This window comes from Biomphalaria glabrata, chromosome 8, assembly GCF_947242115.1.
Source record: "Biomphalaria glabrata chromosome 8, xgBioGlab47.1, whole genome shotgun sequence".
Taxonomy (NCBI): Eukaryota; Metazoa; Mollusca; class Gastropoda; family Planorbidae; genus Biomphalaria; species Biomphalaria glabrata.
In genome coordinates this window covers 36459422-36481514 of record NC_074718.1, presented here as the reverse complement: position 1 = coordinate 36481514, position 22093 = coordinate 36459422, and the positions used below count along the sequence as shown (strand labels likewise).

Genomic DNA, 22093 nt, shown 5'->3' with positions numbered 1-22093 from the left:
AATATCGGATGTGACAGCGCTATATAAATTATTGTAATTATTGTAATATTTTTCATACCTATACGCTGCCTTTGTGGACCTCACCAAGGCTTTCGACATGGTAAGTCGCGAGAGTTTGGCGGAACAGATCGCTCCGCCTGCTTACAAAAATCAGTGTCTACCAGGCGGTGGTTCTCTCAACCCTTCTGTATGGCACCGAGACATGGACACTATAAAGGAAATATCTAAGACTTCTTGAGCGCTTCCGCCAAAGATGCTTGCGCTCCATCATGGACATACGGTGGCAAGACCGCACTACAAACAGCGATGTCCTTGCGAACGCCGGTATGGACAGTATAGAGGGACTTCTTTTGGTCCGACAGTTACACTGGGTAGGGCACGTATCCCGTATGGGAGACGAACGTATGCCAAAGGCAGTCTTTTTTGGTGAGCTAAAAGGTGGTCGACGTAACAGAGGCGCCCCACGGAAACGCTTCAAAGACCAGCTTAGGCGTCAACTTTCCTTGGCTGACAAGACAGCTGTAGGTCACTCACGAAGGCCGCGGGATACACATTTGAGACCAAAAGAAAGTCTGCTGCCGAGGACAAACGCAGACGGCGAAAAGAAAATCTAAATCGACCACTTGTGGACAATGGTTATGTTTGCCCTGGATGTGGCAAAATATGTAGGTCTCAGCTGGGGCTGTGCAGCCACCGGAAATACTGCATTCCTCACTAATCTTCGGACTCGAAGACTAGCTTTATTATTATTACTAAGCATAAGATTGCCATTAATTAGGCTACAATAGTATAAACATTGATTTAGATCTAGATTTACTTTTTTAATTAAATAATATTTTGTGTAAGCCCCAAGTGTAGTATTTTTAGATCTATGTTATTAAAAATAAACAAAAAGAAACTTACTTTTTCTTTTCAAATCGCAGAAAGTTTTATACCCATAGTGAGCTGTGAATACGTTGTGTGGCTTGCAATGTCGCGGCTGTGTGTATGTGTTCAAGTTAATTTCTATTAAGTATTGTTAAAGAGCTAATTGTCGCGCCTATTTTTTTTATTTTTTTTTGCTGCGTTATATCAATGTTTTCTAACTTAAGTTACTTAACCTCTCTCATCCCTCTTTTTGGTTAAATTTCATTAAAAGACGGGGGAGGGAAGGACCAAAAAAAAATTGGAGTGCTATCAAAGGCCCATGCCGACCAAAAAAACGAGTAGGCCAAACACAACCTCGAAGACATCAAAGCAGTCCATGCCGCCCGTGCATTGCAGAACGTACAGTCTAACGTTTTGCAAATGATAACACGTACAGTGAATAGTGTTGTTGTTTTTTTTTATTCTTGTTGAATTTCAAACAAAATTAATTGTAAAAAGAATTAAAAAAAAAAAAAAAAGAAAACGTGTTCGGGCCTTTGTGTCTTGCTGCTGTCACTTTTTTTTTTTAAGTTGTCTGCATTGAATTTTTTTTTCTTTGGTCGCGACCAGACCGGCCCATTTGGTACCGGCCCACCGGGCATTTGCCCGTTTGCCCATATGGCCAGTCCGCCCTTGCTAGAAATACATGTCTCAAAAAGATCACTTGCTTCAACTGCCCAAAAGATACAACTTAACTCAAAGTTACTATTCGACTCTCTAAGTCTCTACTGTCCGTCCCGGACCAAAAGATACTACTTGACTGCCTTGTCCAAAGGATACCACTTGACTGACTGACTAAACTAAAAGTCAATTTTAGTCATTCTACTTCCTGTTTCTATATCAGGAGTTTCACATGTCTTATTACCGTCTTAACCCGAGGTGAATATTTAACAGGCAATGCCATTCGAGACTTTTTAGTTACGTGAAAACAAACGAATCAATGTTTAAAAATTCACCTCCAACTAGTTAATAAACTATTGGTAATTTAACAAGGGAAAGAAATTTGTTTTTGAGTGAGATGTGGTAAAAGCGTGCCAGATGCAATTTTTTTTTTGGCTTAAAAGGGGAGGGGAGGGGGGGAGCTTCCTCCAGAAGCGTTTTACAGATCAAACCAGGCGTCATTTGGTCCTAACTGGCAAAGAAGACAGTAGCTGGCAGAAAGAAACGGAGAACTCCCAAAAATTTCACTGGACAGTTGAGGCGGCGGTCACGGTTGAGGCCCCATAAAACGTAATTGCCGAAGACCGGGGCACGAGGAAAAGAAAACTTTAATAGACCACCGGCGGATAACGGCTCTGTCTGCATCACTTTTGTAAAAATTTGCAGGTCGCACCATGGTTTGCGTATAGTCATGACAAACATTGTACTCATTCTTAATCTTCGGAATTAAAGACATGTCCATTATTGTCACAGTTTTTTATAGCTCAATATCATCTTGAAATGACTTGAATTTCTCTTTCCAACTTTAACCAGATTTATAAATCGGATAAAAGTAAAAAAAAAAAAAAAAAAAAAAATCTAGACTTACAGGAGCCTAGGCCTATAGATCTATGTCTCTGGGGCACTCTGGGCCTGATATCAATCATTTATCGATCATTTTTTGACTGGTTAAGAAAAAATCTAGTTTTTTTAAGCAAGCAATAATTTGTTATATTCATTTATTTTTCCATATTTCACTTTTTAAAGAGCAAACAGGAACTAGATCTAGAATCTAGATCTATTTCTTTTATGTGTAGGCTATATAACATCTGAGTAGGATTTATATTTTAGATCACTAGATCTAGATCTATAATTTAACTAGAGGTCTATAAATAATACAGAAGTAGGCCTAAATTTAGATGTAAGTCTAAAGAGACAAAGAGTCTAATTCGATTAATTTAAATATTTTTAAATAGGTAGAAATCTAAATTTAAATATTTTTAAATAGGTAGAAATCTAGAGTCTATATCTATTTGTAACGCCATTAGTAGGCCTATGCTAAATCATTGTTAAATCAAAATTAAGCTATCCAGTAGCGTAGCGAGGTGAGGCTGGCCGCCCCGGATGCGAGAGATTGTTAACCTCGTTCACATAAGTGTTTGTATTGCTTACTGCTGACTGTTCGTACGCAAAAGTGGATTACGTTCAACAGCGTTCCTCAAACTGAGAAGCTCCCTGACAAGGAGGCGCGAAGTTCTGACCGCATGGAGTGGGTGAATGCGGCCAATTAATTTTTCAAGAGACAAAAAAGGAAATTATTTTAATTTTAGTTATAAATTCTTTTTAAAATACTAAATCAAGCAAAAAAGTCATTATTACCAATACAAATTTAAGCAAAAGACATCCAAAAAGTAGAAACCTTTGAATTATTTCACTACAGACGTCTGCAACAATATTGCCTTAAAACGTTTTTCAAAACGTCTCCATTAACGAAATTCTTATAGAACAAAAAAAAAAAATCTTTGGCTAGACGTCTTACTTGAAGGAAGATGATCTAACGGCGATCATAGCCACAATAGACCTACTTGTGTTATATGTTTCTCGAATGTTCGCGTAGGCTATTGAGTTTCAGTTTTTGAGTTTTTTGGCACATCGGCACACTTTAGGCTATGTCGTGCCCGTAATCCTTAAAAGTTTTTTCCTCCTTCATGCCACAAGAGCTAAATTTTATTTAGTTAAGTTATTAAAAACAAGGTCTATTCACAGTTAAAATAGTAAAGATAGTGAACATTTAATAATTTAGTAAAAAAATCTTTTGTAAATATATGTTCACAGTTTCACAAATCAAATCTTCGTAGACAACCCCACCTCCCGGACAAAGCCCAGTACCTTCCCAGGGTCGACACTATCGAACAGTGTTTTCAAGTCGTGCGCTCTAATAAAAAAAATTTCCCCTAATATCCTGGTATCTGGCGCAATCAATGCGGATATGTTCCACGGTGAGACGAGAGTCACAGTACTCACAAAGTGGGGGCTCCTCTCTCTTCAGTAGGCTATTGTCCAGTGCTGCCTCCTTTATTCGAATTAATTTGACTTGCACACTTTTTAAGGGGTGTTAGTAGTGCTCTCTAGATCCAATGAGAATGAATTTCTCAGCTTTGATTGCAAGAAATTGCCAGAAAATTGTGTTGGAGGGTAGCCACGGGTCGTTCTGTTTAAAAGGAAAAACTGTTCCGGACAAAAGAAACAAATTAACTATTTCAACCGTAGCGTATAAAAGATATCAGCTTGTTTAATATATATGCACAGAAAAAAACGGGAAAATTGTATTATATGTTTACGCCATTAAATTTATTACATTCTTAAAACCCCACTATGACTCAATTTGGGAGCCTTCTTCAAGACCCCCAGCTGACTTAAAGGGGGGGGGGGTTTCGAAAAAGTTTTTTGCTTCTAGGGGGCACCACTGGTAAAAGTTTTAGAAACACTGTCGTAAACTGTTGCATGGTTCGGGGGAAGGGGGGGGGGGCGCCCACAGACCTGCTGCATCGCGCGCCTGGCACCAACGAAAGCCAATGAATCTATCTAAATTCTAGACCTTTACATCTAGTTTTTATTTGTCCACCATACATTAAAGGGAAAAGCCCGCTTTAATTTTCACAGTGTGTTATGTTAAGTAAATTGTATACAGGCAAAAACTAAAAGGCAGGCGACCCAAATGTAGACCCCAAATGCGATGGATTGATGATGTGGGGGCAGATCTGCAACAAATTGTGGTTAGGGCGTGGGGACGAAAGGCACAGGAGAGATCTGAATGAAATGTGTTGAAGCAGGCCAGAGCCCTCCGTGGGCTGTAGCGCCACTGGGATGGATGAATGCTGTTAAGATTTTATTAGCAGTATCATGCTCAAAATAGGTGCAAAGCTTCTAGAAAACCAACGCTTTGTATTTTTTTTAAATTAATTAAGCAATAGGCCCTATAAACAATTAAAAATATACAATATATAGATGCATCAATTGGTCAAAAGTCCAAAATTTGACAATAAGCTTAGTATATGTCTGATATTAATTAATAGGATTTTCTTTTATTTACTAGATACAAATGTTCGGCTTAGCATCCGGGGTGTTTTTTTTTTAATTTAAGGATTAAATTATATTAGGACCAAAACTGTTAAGTCATGAAGTGGTCCTGTGAACTGGATTATACTTAATATATACTTATACTATAATACTTATATATATATATATATATATATATATATATATATATATATATATATATATATATAATTTGTTTTGTCATATTGTTTATAGTCTTTACAAGCATCTTTTACCTCATCATGACCAGTACAAGTTTTCCGTCGAAATATCAGAGAAGGCTAAGCACGAGATGGACCACCGGAGTGCCTTTAAACCAAAAACTATTGTCTGGAAACGACTACAACGCCTCAATAAATACTTTTTCCAGGAATCGAAAATTTTCGGAAGAAACGAATCGCAGCAGCCTTTTGCCTCGACTTTCTATAGTCAGCAACCTCGACGTTGCTGTGGGCAAAAGGGTCATTTTTAAACTGGACGATGATGACGAGGCCTCCAAAGAACGAGTGGCTATGCTCAAAGGTGACCAAGAAAAGTCTCAATTGATGAAGTCGATGATCACCAGCGAAGCTGTCAAGTATGAGCTTGATCGAAAGAACAAGGACAACGTATCGGTTTATGACTTTTTCTTTGGCGTTAATTCAGACGAGGACTTCAAGGATTATGACGTTTCCGAAGCTGTTTCAGTTACTAAATGCGAGTTGGGCGTTTCGACTGATATTAACGTCTCTTTTAAGGGAAATCTCAAGCATGTTGCTATGCCTGTCTTCGGAAGTTTTCAGGTACCAGACGAAATCAGAGTCCAAAGGGGTGTGTCTAAACAAGCCAGTATTTCAACGAGTTCCTCATATTTTATGGACACTCTTTGGCCTTGGCCTTGGCTCGACTACAAGTGTCGCTCTGCTGAGCTCTATAAAAGCAGTAGCGTTAAAACTTTCACTCACCAGACACAGCTTCCAGATTTACCAGTTCCCGCAATGGGCCATTCACTGCAAAGATTGCTGCAATCGATGCGACCTTTTACTGATGCTGGTTCATTGAAACGTGTCAGAAGGCTTGCCGAAGAATTTGCACTAAATGAAGGCTCAACTTGCCAAAAACTGATACTTGAAGCAACATCGTCTGATAGAAACTGGATTCGACAAGTTTTGCCAAACTATTCACGTCTTTATTCAAGACTAGCCGCACCTGTTCTGAACAGAGGCATCGTATGTCCTTTCATGTACGATCTTTGGCCTGAAAACAAAGATAGTCAACTGGAACGAGCAACCATTCTAGTGGAGTCTGCTGTAGATTTTTGGTTGATTTTAAGACACGAAAGTCTTGCACCCATCGCTGATAAAAGTGGCCGAAAAATTTGTATGCATGAGTTTCGAAAGCTATTCTCCTCTGTTAGAATACCGGGGACGCCTTCAGATGCGATATTCACATTTTTTCACACTCTGGCGGAGAAAGAAGAAACCCCAAAACATATTATTGTCATCTACCGTGGTTTTATTTTTACAATGGATGTGATGGACACTATATATTTACCTATGTCGAACAAGACTATCAAACGTTTCTTAAAGGAAATAGTAAAATCTGTAGACGAGGGCGATATTAATACAGAAAGCCACGGAGTTTGCATACTCACCTCTTTAGACAGGGATGAATGGTCACAAGTCAGAGAAGGTTTAATATCTTGCAGTGTAAGCAACGCTGCAAGTTTGAGAGAAATAGAGACTGCCTTATTCGTACTAAGCTTGGACACACTAAGTATCAACGACCACAATCGTCTCCCCCACGAAGCGATGTTTGGCGACGGCTACAACCGCTGGTACGATAAGAATTTAAACTTTTACATTTCAGGTAACGGGCTTGTCACTGTCAATGTCAACAATTCACTACTCGATGGGAACGTGGTGGCAATCTTGCTGCATTACATTCACATGAGGATACTGGAGAATGTGGACAGGTGGGATGAAGGTGTGGTGATGGCTGTCAGCAGAACAACTCTGGCATCTACTCGATCTCGGGGATCTAGCTCTTTGGACGTGCTGCTTAGCCAGATAAGGTCAAGGGTGAGCTGCGCGACCAGCATCACTGATAATTTAGATAGTGAGAAGGATGTCTCTCCAGGTTTCCCTTATCTTCACTCCTCAAATACACCACGGAGGCTGGAGTTTACACTTAACTGCTACACCGAGCAATATATTGAAAAAGCCGAGGTTGCCTTTTCTGATCTGGCTGCTTCTGTCTTGACAGCGGTCTGCAGTTTTGATGAATATGAACGAAATTTATTTCAAGAAAAAGGCGTCAACGTTGATGCCTTTGCTCAAATGGTTATTCACTATACTTTTTATAATATGTATGGTCGGTTCCCTTCGGTCTGCGCCAATGTCAGTTTGAAGCGTTTCTATCATGGACGATTCGAGCTTATGCGCACCTCTACTGAAGAGATTCTCATCTGGTGCAAAGACATGTCTAGTCCGGAGAGCACAAACGCGCTGAAGCGCGAGAGTTTCTGGAAAGCGGAGAAGAAGCATAGGCAACTTCTGAGAGAGAACTGCTCCGGCCATGGATTCGAAAATCACCTTGCCGCATTGAAGGTGATCGCTGAGGACAAAATGATGAAAAAGTCAGCATTTTTCGAAGACGAGCTTGTGAAGTATCACTTTGAAAGCATTAACGTGTTCACGGAATGCTTGGGAGTCGGCTGCACGAGTTGCGCCACTGTGCTTCCCATATCTTCCGATGGTTACGGCGTCGGTTACTTCGTGGCCAATACAAAGATTGTTTTCAACGTATCTTCTTGGCAGGGTGAAACTACCACGAGCTCAGAGCTGTTTTCACACGCCTTGCATAATACAATGACGCTATTGTACAACTTGATGCACTCTCTATAGAAGGAGATAAAAGCAATACTCATGCTAAAACATTTTGGACATTAAAGCAGTTTTAAAAACTTGTAATGTGTGTGTGTGCCACTTGTTGCCACCATTTTTTTTTCTATTAAATCTCGTTCTCTCTCTTCCCCATCTGTCTCTTGCTCTTTCATTTGGGTCTCTTTGAACCCGATGTATCTCTATCTTAATCGCCTACTCTTTCTATCTCGCTCTGTGTGTGCGTCTATCTCTCTCTCTCTTCTCATTCATACTTTCTGTGTGTCTCTTGTGCTCTATTATTTTCTTTATCTTCCCATCTCTTTCTCCCTCTCTCTTTCGCTCGCTGTCTCATCGGGATGTCTTTCGCGTTCTATCATTCTGTCTTTCTATCAGCTCGATTTTGTTCACTTTAATTAATAACCAAAAAACAAGCTTTATCAGTGATCTTTAGTTTTGACACACAGATTTATAAAAACCTGGCATAGTCTATCACACTATATGAAACATTTTAATTACTGAACACACCTTCAGTGGATATTCCAGCATTCGACTCAAATATGACAATGTTAGGAATTTTAATTTTGAGTTATGATATAGACCTATTTGTATATCTACATCTAGTCATTCTAAACTGTTCTACACATTATCATTAACTACAGTATTTACATTTGAAACTGTAGTGAATGTCTCCACACACACACGCTTTCATACAGATGTTTCATGTTCTTTGTAAAAACACATTTGATAATCAGACTGATCTAAGGATAGGCCCAATCTCTCTCATTCAATATTCACTCAGATCTAGTACTAGAAGAAAACAAGGTTACAAAGACAGGAAACACAAACTCAAAATCGTCCCCCAAAGTGGTCCACACAGGCAGGTAAAAAGGCAGGTTTCAATATTTTCAGAAAGAATATCAGAATGAAATTCTATCAAAGGCAAATGACAGAAGAATGAAGAAAGAAGGTTGACCGATCTTATGTGGCGCCTCAACGATCCAGCAGACCATAAATGTATAAAAATATAGTAAATAGTCACCTCCCTTACTAAATAGCCTCCCGTGTTTGTTACTATTAATAGTGAATAATTGTAAAAATGGTGTATTTTGATGATGAAAAAAAAACTGTTTGCATAGTTGATTTAAAAAATTAAATTTTTTGCTTTCAGAAAAGAAAAAGTAGCCGTTGCATCAGAACGTTGAAAGATCTAAAATATCATGATGTCGGATTTTCAATATATTTTCTAGTTTATGAGATCTAATCGGGACGGACGGACAGACAGACCACACAAAACTGATAGAATCTATTCCCTTTTCGGGGGCCGCTAATAAGATTTAGATCTAGATCTTTGTAGAAAAACAAAATGAAACGAAAGCTACGCACCAAGATAATGTTAATAAGTGATTAAAAAAAAAAGGAAAAATAATTTTAGACCATAGACTTTTATATAAGTCTATGTTTTAGACATTTAAATGTCGGGCTTTAACAAACATTAGGTCTAAATTGCGAATAAAAAATGTTGGTATTTTTAACCGCTGCGATTTCGATGCAAAGGCTGACCAAGAACACGGTGGCTTGATGACATAGAGGCAGATCTACAACATCTGAAAGTCCGGGCATGGAGACATAAAGCACAGGATCTATCAGAATGGAGAGATGTGCTAAAGCAGCCCATGGAGGGCCACTGGGATGGATCTTGAAAATAGTTGTTATGGCTTTTGTTATATAATGATAGGTTAAAGTTTCGCATTTTACCGTCTATGCCTCTATGGGAAGAGGGAGAATTAGTGATGATCAGTCGTCAGAGACAAGAATTTTATATCTTAAAAGAAGATTTATACACAATATCAATACGATGACCTGCTAACTTCTGTCAAAAAACACAAACTAAAACTCTATGGCCATATAATAAAGTCCTCAGGGCTCGCTTAAACCTTCCTTCATGGAACAGTACCAAGGAAAAAGAAGAAGAGGCCGACAAAGAAAGCGATGGGAAGACAACACAAAACTAAATAGAAATTTTATTACAATATAAACTTGAGATGAAATGCAATGAATATAGTAGTAATAATATAAAATGGTATTCTAAACAAAATCAAACTCACTACAATAACACGTATTTTCAGTCAGGCGTTTTGGAGTCGTCTGTCCTACCTAAGATCGCTACTGACAAGGCTTTATTTTTATCTTGTAAACATACACACACTCCATAACAATTTCTGAAGCCTTTATTAACTGTTCCTTTATGTAATGACGTTATGTCAAATGAAACCAAAATAGTAAGTCTACATTATTTGTTTCGTTGTTAGATGTACATTTTGCTCATGTTTGAAATAGTCTAATTATGTAATGATGCAACCTATCACGTTCCATTAGCTATTAGCTATTGCATTGTTAACCAATTTTTCCTCTTAGAAATAATGTCTTTGTACAACTCTTTTTTTTGCAGCATATTAACTAAATGTCCCACAATGTGCGTGTGTTTCATTTGGGTAAATAGTACCATAGACACAAGGGTTAAAGTACCGGTAGTACTAACCCGACAAACGGTACTATTAAGCTCTAGATCTAGAAACTTATGAGTACATCTAAAGATCTAAACTATAATAGTCAATTACAAGTAGATTTAGTATCTGGACTAAACATAACCTAGATCAGTAGATATAAAAAAAAATTGACCCCCAACGTTAAATACATTTTTATATATAAAAAAAAACAAAAGCATATAGACTATGTCAATCACTTCAATCAGCATTTACACTCATTCGATTTTTTTTCCTGGGGTAGAGATGTAACTTGGTCCCAGGAGGATCAATTAAAGGCCTAAGAGGCACTGGGGAATAAATGTGGAATAAATAAAGTGTCTAGACTTTATGGCATTTGTAAACCAACTCTGGAAAGACATGAAAAAGTTCAAGGAGGTAGAATGATAGTTCATCCAGTGGAGCTTGAGCATGAACCAGTCGTTAACATCAGTCAGCTGGAAGGAATGCTGTTTGCACCACCAGAAATCACATAAGATGTCTTGCGTACCAGATAACAGTGATAAATGGCCTTACCTCATAGCTTTAATAAAACAGATGGAATGACAGGAAAAAACTGGTTTACAGATTTTAAGAAATGTCACAATTTGAGCTTACGATAACCTGTAGCAACATTTCTTGCACGTAGTACTGATTTAACAAGGCAGCATTGAGCACTTGTATCATGACATAGAAACACTTTGAAACCCTTTAAATTTCTTAGGATCTTCAATGCTGATAAGAAGGCGCTCTCAACTGTGCAGAAGAAACAGCAAACAAAGTGGTAAGGAGGCCAGGAAGGCATCATGTGAGGAAGTTGACCAGTGCAGAAAAAAAGTATTTCCACTACAACAATATTTTGTGTCAATGGTGAAACGCCTTAAAGATTAACTTTTTAGATGTTTCCCCTCCAGGAACAATAGCAGTATGCAATGACACTGGCTGGATGACTGCAGTTAGAGTTTCAAAATGTACGGATCATTTTATAGAGTTATACAATCGAAAGAAAAACCTTTCCATATCTTGGATGGCCATACCATCACTGCTGCAAGTAACCGAGGCGTTATTATACTTGGCTTACCCACTCATACTACACATTTTGACCTTTTAAACACAACCAAAGTATACATACATTTTGACCTTTTAAACACAACCAAAGTATACATACAGTTGGTACTTATTCTCCTACATACTGATACTATTTGAGACATTTTCCTATTTTGATGTCAATAACTAAGTCTCTAATCCTTGTACATTTGCAGTATAGGAATATTTATTGTTATAAAGCTGGAACATACATAAATAGTTATATTGACCCCCTTTTCCTCTACATATTTACAAATACAGTGATTCTTATTTATAAAATACAAGTAACCATCAAAAAACATATTTAAAGAAAAATATGATTATGGATCTACTCCTGGAATTAACTTTTAACATTGTCACCGGTAAGCATAGAATAAACTGATCAACTGTGTCATTGTTTGAGAAGCAATACTAATCCGTAAATTGATAAATTGGGTTTAACTGTTAGTTCACATTGTTAAGAGATTGGCTTCGAAGAATGTAGGCACATATCCTGTTACGGACTCGATGAAAAAAAAATAGGTCATGGCAATATGTTTTCCAAAGGCACAAATCTCTTATCGACGTAGAGCACAGTGCACCAGTTGTAGACATCTACGTAGAGCAACAGCCGTATGGCCAGAGACACAGTCAAGACGGTAATGTCATCTGGTTGTCAGTGACGTCCTCGAGGCCAGAGGACCGTGTCTCGGTGTCATGGCGGGGTGTAAGCGGAGGGGACGTGTTCCGCCATTCCGTGGTGCTTTCATCGGAGAAAGAGATCTCTGGTCCCCTGGGACGTCCACTAATGGCTTTCCTCCTTTTCTGTAACAAACTCTGAAATACAAGGAGAAGGTTTGAAACATTGAATAGACGTTTACAGTGTGAAACAAGAGGATAAAATGTAAACATAATAAAAGAAGAGAAAAACATTTTCAAGTACCACATTTTTAACAAACATTTCTTGTTGAAATAGAGCGTATCATTTAAATAAAGATGGCGCAAAGGTAGATATCCTAACCAAACACCTTTAAAGTGTTAAGTAGTGGCCTACTTATTTTAACTGGATTAATGACATCTTAAAGGTGAAAACAAATCTACTGTGGGATTCGAACTCGTCAGCTAGAACATTTTCCAATATAAATATAACCCCTCTTATTTGCATACTTTTATCTTTTATTTCTATAGCCAAAGAAAAACGACAGTGTCACGTGGTTAACACACCGACCTTGACTTCTGGATAAACACCTAAAGAGCCTCGTAAGCACTGACTTTGAAATTAAAAATAGATTTGAACTCTTTGGCACGAGAGACAAATTATATAACAATCTTTTTCATGAAAAATATACATCGATGTAAGCTATAGTTTGCATGAAGAAGCAGCTGTGCTGGTTGAATAATTTTTTTTTACAGAGCTGATATCAACCCAATCTGTCTGCAGGGCCGGATTTAATGTAGGACAGGAGGAGATACTGCGCCGGAGACTCAAGAGAGGGGCCTCAACAAAATGAGAACAACAAAATTTGACTGGTCAGGAACTTAAAAAAATTTTAAAAACATTTTTTTCGTATTTAAGTGACAATACTTTAAATCTTATGGATGACAACACCGTCGTGGTTAAGGAGTGTCCACTTGTAGCGTGCTTGAAATATAAAAATGAAGCATAGGATTTACGACAGTACGTCGTTCCAGGGCTTTACCAACCATGAACTTCAAAATATAATATTTTTTTTAAACAATAGTATGCATATTAAATATTTTTGTAAAGAAGGGAAATTAGTTTCAATGTACAAGTACTCTGTGTTTTTCTTCTATATAAGGCATGCTTTTAGATATTAGTTTTATTATTAATAAGTGGATTTTTATTTAAGCTTTCGAACTGAAAAGTAAAGTAGCAATTATACATAAAACACTGAACAATAATCTTCAAATACAAAAAAAAAATCTAATAAAATACTCTGAAAGACACAAAGATAAAGGCACATTCCTCGTTCCATATGCTATGACAAATTTGTACAAATGCTCCTTCTTCCCTAGTGCTATTAGAGCATGGAATGGGTTGCCTGAGCTAGCCAGAAAAACCAGTGACTTGGCAGCATTTAAGTCATTGGTTTAAATGCATGACGCGTAGGACGTAATCTTCTTTTTTGAAGTAACGTCTGTATTATATAAGATAGATAAGATAAGATAAGTTAGGGGCCTCCATAAAAATTCTGCCCCGGTACCTCCATCTACTTCAATCTCACAGGACGACGGGGAATGGCAGCGGGCAGGATATAAACCCGGCACCATCCAGGCGACCGAACGACAGTCCAGCGCGCAGACCTCACGACCGGGCAGCTAGGATTCGTGTTGTTTCTCCCACTTCTCACTCAAGTTGAAACAATTATTCATTTTGTATGACAACCCATGTCTCAATAAAAAAAATTAACCAATCAATCAGTTAGTCGTAACTAATTGTATTTGTTTTACACAGAAAATGTACTAAGCTAAAGGGACATAAGACTCGTGTATAGTATTATTTCGCTCGATAAAAATTCTTAACCACACTTTTTTTTTTAGGCCATTAAATCTTCTATTTTTATAAGTAGCCTACTCAAATAGCTCAGTGGCTAGCATGTCGGTCTTCCATCATGGAGGCTTAAGACATCGAGTTTGAATTCAGAGTCTAGCAATTTTTGTTTTAACTAGTTTTTGAGAAGACAATACGAAAACATAGATACCCCATAGCGCATGGAAATGTGGCTAAAAATGAAACCCACACCTCATAAAGAGATTTCCAATCGCACAAATTTATTATTGTTAGTCTGAATCTATTATCTTATCTCCCTCAATATAAGTTTTTTCAAAAATATATTTATTTAATTTGTTTAATATTTCTTAATTTAATAAATGAGCATAGGGTCATGTATACGAGCATTATAATATAAGTCTAATGTGTGGAATATATATGCACAATAATACACTGAAGTGAAAATTGTTTTCCATGAATCTGCTTCCACTTAATGAGAATATTGCCTTCTGTGGGGAAAAAAAAACGCTTCATATTCTTTTTAAAATCAGGTACTATGCGGTGTCAACAGTCAACTTGGGATTAAATATCGAGCATAGCTGACGGTACAGAACTACCTAATCCGATATTGATTTCTTGCTTCTGGTAACCAACAAGAAAAAAAATATTTGTAAAGCGATAATTCTAATAAGAAGACTTTAACCTCAAATGTGCTAATTGACTAGTCCTACATTGATGTAGCAACTGACACATTCTACTGGTTGAGTTTGTTATACAGAATGTGAACTTATAAAAAGAAGAGCTGACGGATGATTTTTCAGCCCTAGTCTGGAAAGAAGCTATTTTTAATGTGACAGAATGTCGGGTTCCAGAAGATAATTTAGATCAAATGTAGGCCCTATTAAGTGATACCATGTATCAAATAACCTACGAACACGCGTAGGACATAATCATCTTCTTTTTTGAAGTTACGTCTGTATTTTATAAGATATGATAAGAAGAATACGTTGAAGCCAGTTATAGCGTTTATCAAACTTTGTTAAGACTTGGTCATAACACTCTCTCAGAGAGAGGGTAAAAATCGAGTTCCTTTGAAGTAAAGCTTAAAATAAGCAGGAAAACCAATGACTTGGTAGAGTTTAAGTCATTGATTAATATGCATGACTAGATTTATATTTTGAATTAACGTCAGTATTTTATAAGATAAGACAAAGGATATAGTAAGACACGACGTGCAGTCAAAATCTATTTACTTGAAATAGGACGTACCCGTAAATATTGCTTGCGAGCAAGCTTGCCCTTCTGCTTCTCTCTGAAGACAAGGTATACCAAGGCAACGAAAAGGCTAAACATGAGGAGTCCACTCAGTCCAAGAAGTAGGTAATGGACTGGAGTAGAGCGAGTCATTGTGTACTTCGTCTATTGACTTAATCGCTTGATGTCAGATCATCATCCTATAGACGTTAACAAAAAATAATTAATACTTTAAGTTGAAATGTATACATTGCTTACATATACATTGCTTACATACACATTGCTTACATATACATTGCTTACATACATATTGCTTACATACACATTGCTTACATATACATTGCTTACATACACATTGCTTACATACACATTGCTTACATATGCATTGATCACATATACATTGCTTACATACACATTGCTTACATACACATTGCTCACATATGCATTGCTTACATACATATTGCTTACATACACATTGCTTACATACACATTGCTTACATATGCATTGATCACATATACATTGCTTACATATATATTGCTTACATACATATTGCTTACATACACATTGCTTACATACACGTTGCTTACATACACATTGCTTACATATACATTGCTTACATATACATTGCTTACATATACATTGCTAGCATACACATTGCTTACATATACATTGCTTACATACACATTGCTTACATATACATTGCTTACATATACATTGCTTACATATACATTGCTTACATATACATTGCTTACATATACATTGCTAGCATACACATTGCTTACATATACTTTGCTTACATACACATTGCTTACATATACATTGCTTACATATACATTGCTTACATATACATTGCTTACATATACATTGCTTACATATACATTGCTAGCATACACATTGCTTACATATACATTGCTAGCATACACATTGCTTACATATACATTGCTTACATACACATTGCTTACATATACATTGCTTACATATACATTGCTTACATATACATTGCTTACATACACATTGCTTACATACACATTGCTTACATATACATTGCTTACATATACATTGCTTACATACACATTGCTTACATACACATTGCTTATATATACATTGCTTACATACACATTGCTTACATATACATTGCTTACATACACATTGCTTACATATACATTGCTTACATATACATTGCTTACATACACATTGCTTACATACACATTGCTTACATACACATTGCTTACATATACATTGCTTACATATACATTGCTTACATACACATTGCTTACATACACATTGCTTACATACACATTGCTTACATATACATTGCTTACATACACATTGCTTACATATACATTACTTACATACACATTGCTTACATATACATTACTTACATACACATTGCTTACATATACATTGCTTACATACACATTGCTTACATATACATTACTTACATACACATTGCTTACATATACATTACTTACATACACATTGCTTACATATACATTGCTTACATACACATTGCTTACATATACATTGCTTACATACACATTGCTTACATACACATTGCTTACATATACATTGCTTACATACACATTGCTTACATATACATTGCTTACATATACATTGCTTACATACACATTGCTTACATATACATTGCTTACATACACATTGCTTACATATACATTGCTTACATATACATTGCTTACATATACATTGCTTACATATACATTGCTTACATATACATTGCTTACATATACATTGCTTACATATACATTGCTTACATATACATTGTATACTCAGATTTCTAAATATACGAAAGCGATTTTTTTAAATTATAAAAATAAAAGCAACTTATGCCTAATGTTAAACGAGGCGCAATGGTTGAGCTTGGCTTTCGAACCGGAGGTCCTGGGTTCAAATCCTGTTGAAGACTGGGATTTACAATTTCGGGTTCTTTGGGCGCCTCTGGGTCTACCCAGCTCAAATGGGTACCTGATATTAGTTGGGGAAAAGTAAAGGCGGTTGGTCGTCGTTATGGCCATATGACACCCTTGTCAACCGTAGACCACAGAAACTGATAACCTTTACATCATCTGCCCCATAGACCACAAGGTCTGAAAGGAAAACTTTACTTTTTTTTGTATGTCTAATGTTAAAGATATTTGTACTTCTTCTTCAGGCTATAAATAGAGTTACGTGTTCTGGCCCAGTACAGATTGTATAAAATCAACAAAGTTCCTATTGAAAGGTTGGATTTCAACAAGATTTGGGGTGTCGCAAACTTTGTGACACTAAAAAAAAGACAATAGTCTCTTTTGTAAAAACGACTAAACAGAACTCACACAATGTTTTGGATAATAAAGATTATTATTTTTATTATCATTAAAAGAAATGAACCAAAATGAATTAAACTTAGATAAATGGTAATGTATAATAGGGTTTGTTGGACTAGTCCGTTTCGTTTCTTTGATTAAAAAGTATTGGGCCGGAAGTCGCTTTTTTAATTTATTTATTTTATGAGTATTTTACCCAAGATCTGTGTTGTTTTTTTAGGACTAGCTTATTTCATGTACCCGGCATTTTCCGATACACAATTTAATACACAAAGTAATTGTTGAAAAAAATTGTAGTGATTTTAAACTTTAAATGATTACTTAAAAAGGTGTTACTCTAATCAATTTGAATATTATTTTGTTATGAATGTCACTGTTTATTTTGTGTCTGTTCTAGTTTCTTAAATTTTTCTTGAGTAAAGGAGTCGTTTTTCTCCTAATGGGTATACCTGATTTCTCCAAGCAGCCTTAGTAAAATATTGGTCCTAAATAATGCTATGTTTATAAACGAAAAATCGCATGGCTGCATTATGATGAATGTACGTGTTAGTTCAATATATTTTATATTACTAGGTAACTATAAATAACCGCATAAATAGATGTAAGTTTAATTTTTTTTTCTGTTAGATAAAGTCATATGGCAAATTTTTGTTTATATCCTAATTCTAAAAAGGAATAATAATAGAATTATACAGTAAAAATAATCACTAAGTTTTTCTTTTAATAGTTTTGAAAGTCTAACTGAGTTTGTGTTTTTGCAGATGTACACAAGCTACACTATGAGTCAGTCCATCTCTTCTGACTATTTTGAAATAAGTGTAAAAATGTAGGCTTCGATATTTTTAGCCTGAATTTAAGAAGTTACAATCTTCAAACAACTAATATATTGCCTCTTCCATAAAACTTTGTACTTAAAAAATAAATTTATCCAATGCTCGAAATCCTGCTTGTATACTTAGGCCCTATTTAAATCGATCCGGTATCAATGTATTAAGTAGCAATAACCCCGCAAAAAAATTAAATGAAAGAAGATTGAGATATACATATATTTTTTGTGACGGTACGCACCGGTACGGGGTACCGGCACCTTTTTTCAATGTCGGGAAAAATGATTACTTTTCTTGTAATTCAACATTAATTGTTAATTTATTATTAGTTGAAAGTTAGGCAATCTATCAATGAGTACTGGAGCCTCTTTTTTATTTTACAAATAAAAAAGCACTTTATATACTTTCAGCCGACATGCTGTATTATTAAAAACACCTCTATGTGAACTTCTCAATCATCTAGAGTCTTAGACAGTCATTATTTTAGACTAGATTTAAGTAGAGTCTAGACCTAGATTTAGTAGGCCCATTATTATAAAAAAAATAAAAAATAATCAGTCATTATAGACATCATTCGCAATTTTATTATTAGGTCTAGGCATTGAAAAGTAAATCTATTAATAAACTATAATAGATCTAAGTCTAAGTATTAAATAAGTCATTATAAGTAGAAGTATTATAATGATTATTGTATAGATCTAGATTGACAAGATTATAGATAGATCTATGGATAGATCTCTAGTTTAGTAGATTAAGTATAGAGTATAGTAAACGTATTACAGTATTATTAGATCTATGTCTTATGTCTATATCTAATAATCTAATAATTAAAAAAAAATTAGTCTTTATTAATATCTAGACATTTTTTCTAATAAAAACTGACTATAGGCATAGCATAGGCTAGACTCGGCAATCTAGTCTCAAGATAGAATCTATACTATTACTAGATCTATTCGATTTATATATATATATCTAGACTAGAATTAGATTATATATATAAATATACTAATGGAGAGATGATATGAGGTGTTAGCTAATAGCGTTGCACAAGAAACAAACCTAGGTTTTTCTAAACTCTAATACTTGGTATGCAATAGTAAAACAGCACATACCTAAATAAATCGTAACTAGCAATCAAAAACCTATATTTATTGTAGTATATATAGGTCTGTAGTTGTATTTTATATAGCCTTCGTAACTTCTTCTATAGAGAAATGACTTTTGTAATTTTTTTTTTACTGAAAATTGGGCTATTCGCGTCTGACACATATACACATATTATGTTCAGCAACAAACCCTATTGTGAATCATTTTTTTAAGATCTAAGATCGTATGGCTTGGACACGAAATTTTAAAATTCTTGGAGAAGTCCATAGTCCCCCTACCTCTTTTTTTTTAATAATTAAATACAAATCTGGTCACCCACGACTTTTTTTTTTTTAGAGCACATAAAGCGGATTAATATCACAAAATAAATCAAAAGGTAGTTTCACGGAACTTGTGTCAGTCCGCGGCACAGAAACACATAAAAAAAAAAAACTTTACGTAGCGCATACTACACAGAAAATATACAAAAACGGCTGTCACGTCGTGTAATATGCACTCTGGACTATCGTCTCGATGGTCGGGGTTTGAACCCAGCCAGCCGTCATCATCCCTCCCCCTCTTTTCAGAAGGTTTGGGCTAGGATGTAACCATCGCTACAAAGAACATATAAAAATTCACTACAAAAAAACAAAAATCCACTACGTAGACCTTATTAAAATTCACTGAAGTATTATATAAAAGTTCACTACACAGATTATTATGAAATGAATATAACTTATATAACCCAATACACGAGTATCACACATACAAAAACACACACAAACACAGAAAAACGTTTCACTATTTGATTGACATACTAACTCACCCCCCCCCCCTTTTGTCCTGTATACATAAACATGTCCACAGCTTCACACAATAACAAAGTACGACTATAAATAGTAATGACATGTCTCATTCTATTTTGTCTTTTCGCCATTTATTTATCGATAACCTAAAAGTGCGAGCTGCCTGGCTAGTCAGAGACACAACATTCAAACACCGTTAGTGTTCTCTCTGTTTCTTCTTTGGGAAGCTTAAGACTAAAAGAACAATGATTGTAAGGATTGTAAAGATTGTGCGGTTTGCGCGCTGGACTGTCGTTCGGATTTATCGATGGTCGAGGGTTCAAATCCTGCCCGCTCCCATCCAACTGTCGTCATGCGGGAGGTTTGGACTAGGAAGTAAACTATCTTCAACTCTGAAGGAACATCCAAAACATGTCAAACATTTTATAAACAAACTTGTAACAGAATAAATGAGAGAGAGAGAGAGAAAGAGAAGGAGAGAGAGAAAGTGCGTGAGTCTGTCAGAGAGACAGAGAAAAAAAGTGAGAGAAAGTGTGTGTCTGTCACACACACACACACACACAGAATGAGAGAGAGAGAGAGTAGAGGTTTAAAAAATATAAAACAAATGGTTGCATGTGGAAATAAAAAAAAAAAAAAGAATCTGGTACACGTTAGAATCTTCAAATATCTTTTGACCGATAATCAAACATTGAAAACAAAGGCAAAGGATTCCTGCGTTGTGTGTGACAAAAAATATGTAGGTTGAAGCTGGGACTGCGTAGCCACGTGAAATACTGCACTCCTGGTTAATCTTCCGACTCGAAGACAAGCCTTACTATTATTCCTAATGATACTGTTACAAGAGAGGATGAAAGTGATCTCCTGCTGCGTCATAGCATTTTGTACTTACTACAGCATTTTAGCGTACACTCTTTGCAATTCAGCTGCTGAGATACTGCGGACTTCTGTGAGAATGGTGTTCTTCTAATGTGCCTTGATTCTTTGCATACACTCTACCTTTCAACTTTGCCCCACAAATAAAAGACACAAGTGGTTAGGTCAGGTGAGTGTATGTCTTGGGGCTTCTGTTCAGCATCTGCTCAATGTCCGCTACAACAGCCTTAAGCACAGACAGTGCACGATTTTTCTTTGCGTTTATCACTGAAATGTCGAACGCCACTTCTTCGCCAGGTTTTGAAAGCACCTCTTTTGTGGAACACCAATACCATGAAATTTATCATCAAAAATATCCCGTGTTTTCTTGGTGGGACAACTTTGCCGATTTGAAGTATTTTATGGAGAAATGGAGCTGTGACAAACTTTGATACTCTACCATGATTTAATGAATCTTAAAAAAGTATTCTGAATACTGCTCCTAACGCATTTCTTAGTTCAAGTTGGGATGCTATGAGGTCCAGATGCTGTATTCGGTTTTGTTATCTAATTTTTTTATGGTGAGGCGCGGTGGCTGAGTGATAAAGCGCTTGGCTTTCAAACCAGAGCTCCCGGGTTTGAATCCTGGTGAAGACTGGGATATTTTATTTTAGGATCTTTACGTGCCCAGCTCTAATGGGTACCCGGCATTAGTAGTGAAAAAGTAAAGATGGGTGATCAGTGTGCTGGCCACGTGACACTTTCGTTAACCGTGGGCCACAGAAACACATGACCTTTACATCATCTGCCCTAGAGATCGCAAGCTTTGAAAAGAGAACTTTAAAAAAAAAGGTTTATGGTCCCCTGCTTTTGTATATCTATATCTTAAAGTTTTCATTTGGTTTAAATTTAGCGATACGACTTTCGTCTTCTGGAGCTGAAAATGCTGAAGCGAAGTAGTTGTTTGCTTTGGTCTCGTTATCATGATGGGTCATAGAGTTATAGATTCATTTTCTCTTTCTTGTCTTGGTCTAGTAGTCTGTAGCTCGACTTC

General features: G+C 36.3%; 1 protein-coding gene and 1 long non-coding RNA gene across 3 annotated transcripts; one reads left to right on the top strand and one right to left on the bottom strand.

Annotated features, from left to right (window-relative positions):
- Positions 1-2596: 2596 nt before the first annotated feature.
- On the top strand, positions 2597-7849 carry LOC106059629 (peroxisomal carnitine O-octanoyltransferase-like). The gene is made up of 2 exons (XM_056037251.1): positions 2597-2746; positions 5140-7849. The coding sequence occupies exon 2, from the start codon at positions 5166-5168 to the stop codon at positions 7806-7808; it is 2643 nt and encodes an 880-aa protein (XP_055893226.1). The 5' UTR covers positions 2597-2746; positions 5140-5165; the 3' UTR covers positions 7809-7849.
- A 1943-nt stretch (positions 7850-9792) lies between these two features.
- On the bottom strand, positions 9793-20179 carry LOC106059628 (uncharacterized). Of its 2 annotated transcripts, none has more exons than XR_008779205.1 (3): positions 20048-20179; positions 15156-15340; positions 9793-12211 (listed from the first exon to the last, which is right to left on the bottom strand). It is a non-coding gene; the product is annotated as an uncharacterized LOC106059628 (long non-coding RNA). The 2 variants fall into 2 exon arrangements; XR_008779204.1 differs by lacking the exon at positions 20048-20179 and adding an exon at positions 17475-18855.
- Between the last annotated feature and the right edge of the window lie 1914 nt (positions 20180-22093).

Coding starts and splice junctions, on each gene's coding strand:
- LOC106059629 (XM_056037251.1), top strand. CDS start 5,166: ATGACCAGTACAAGTTTTCCGTCGAAATATCAGAGAAGGCTAAGCACG.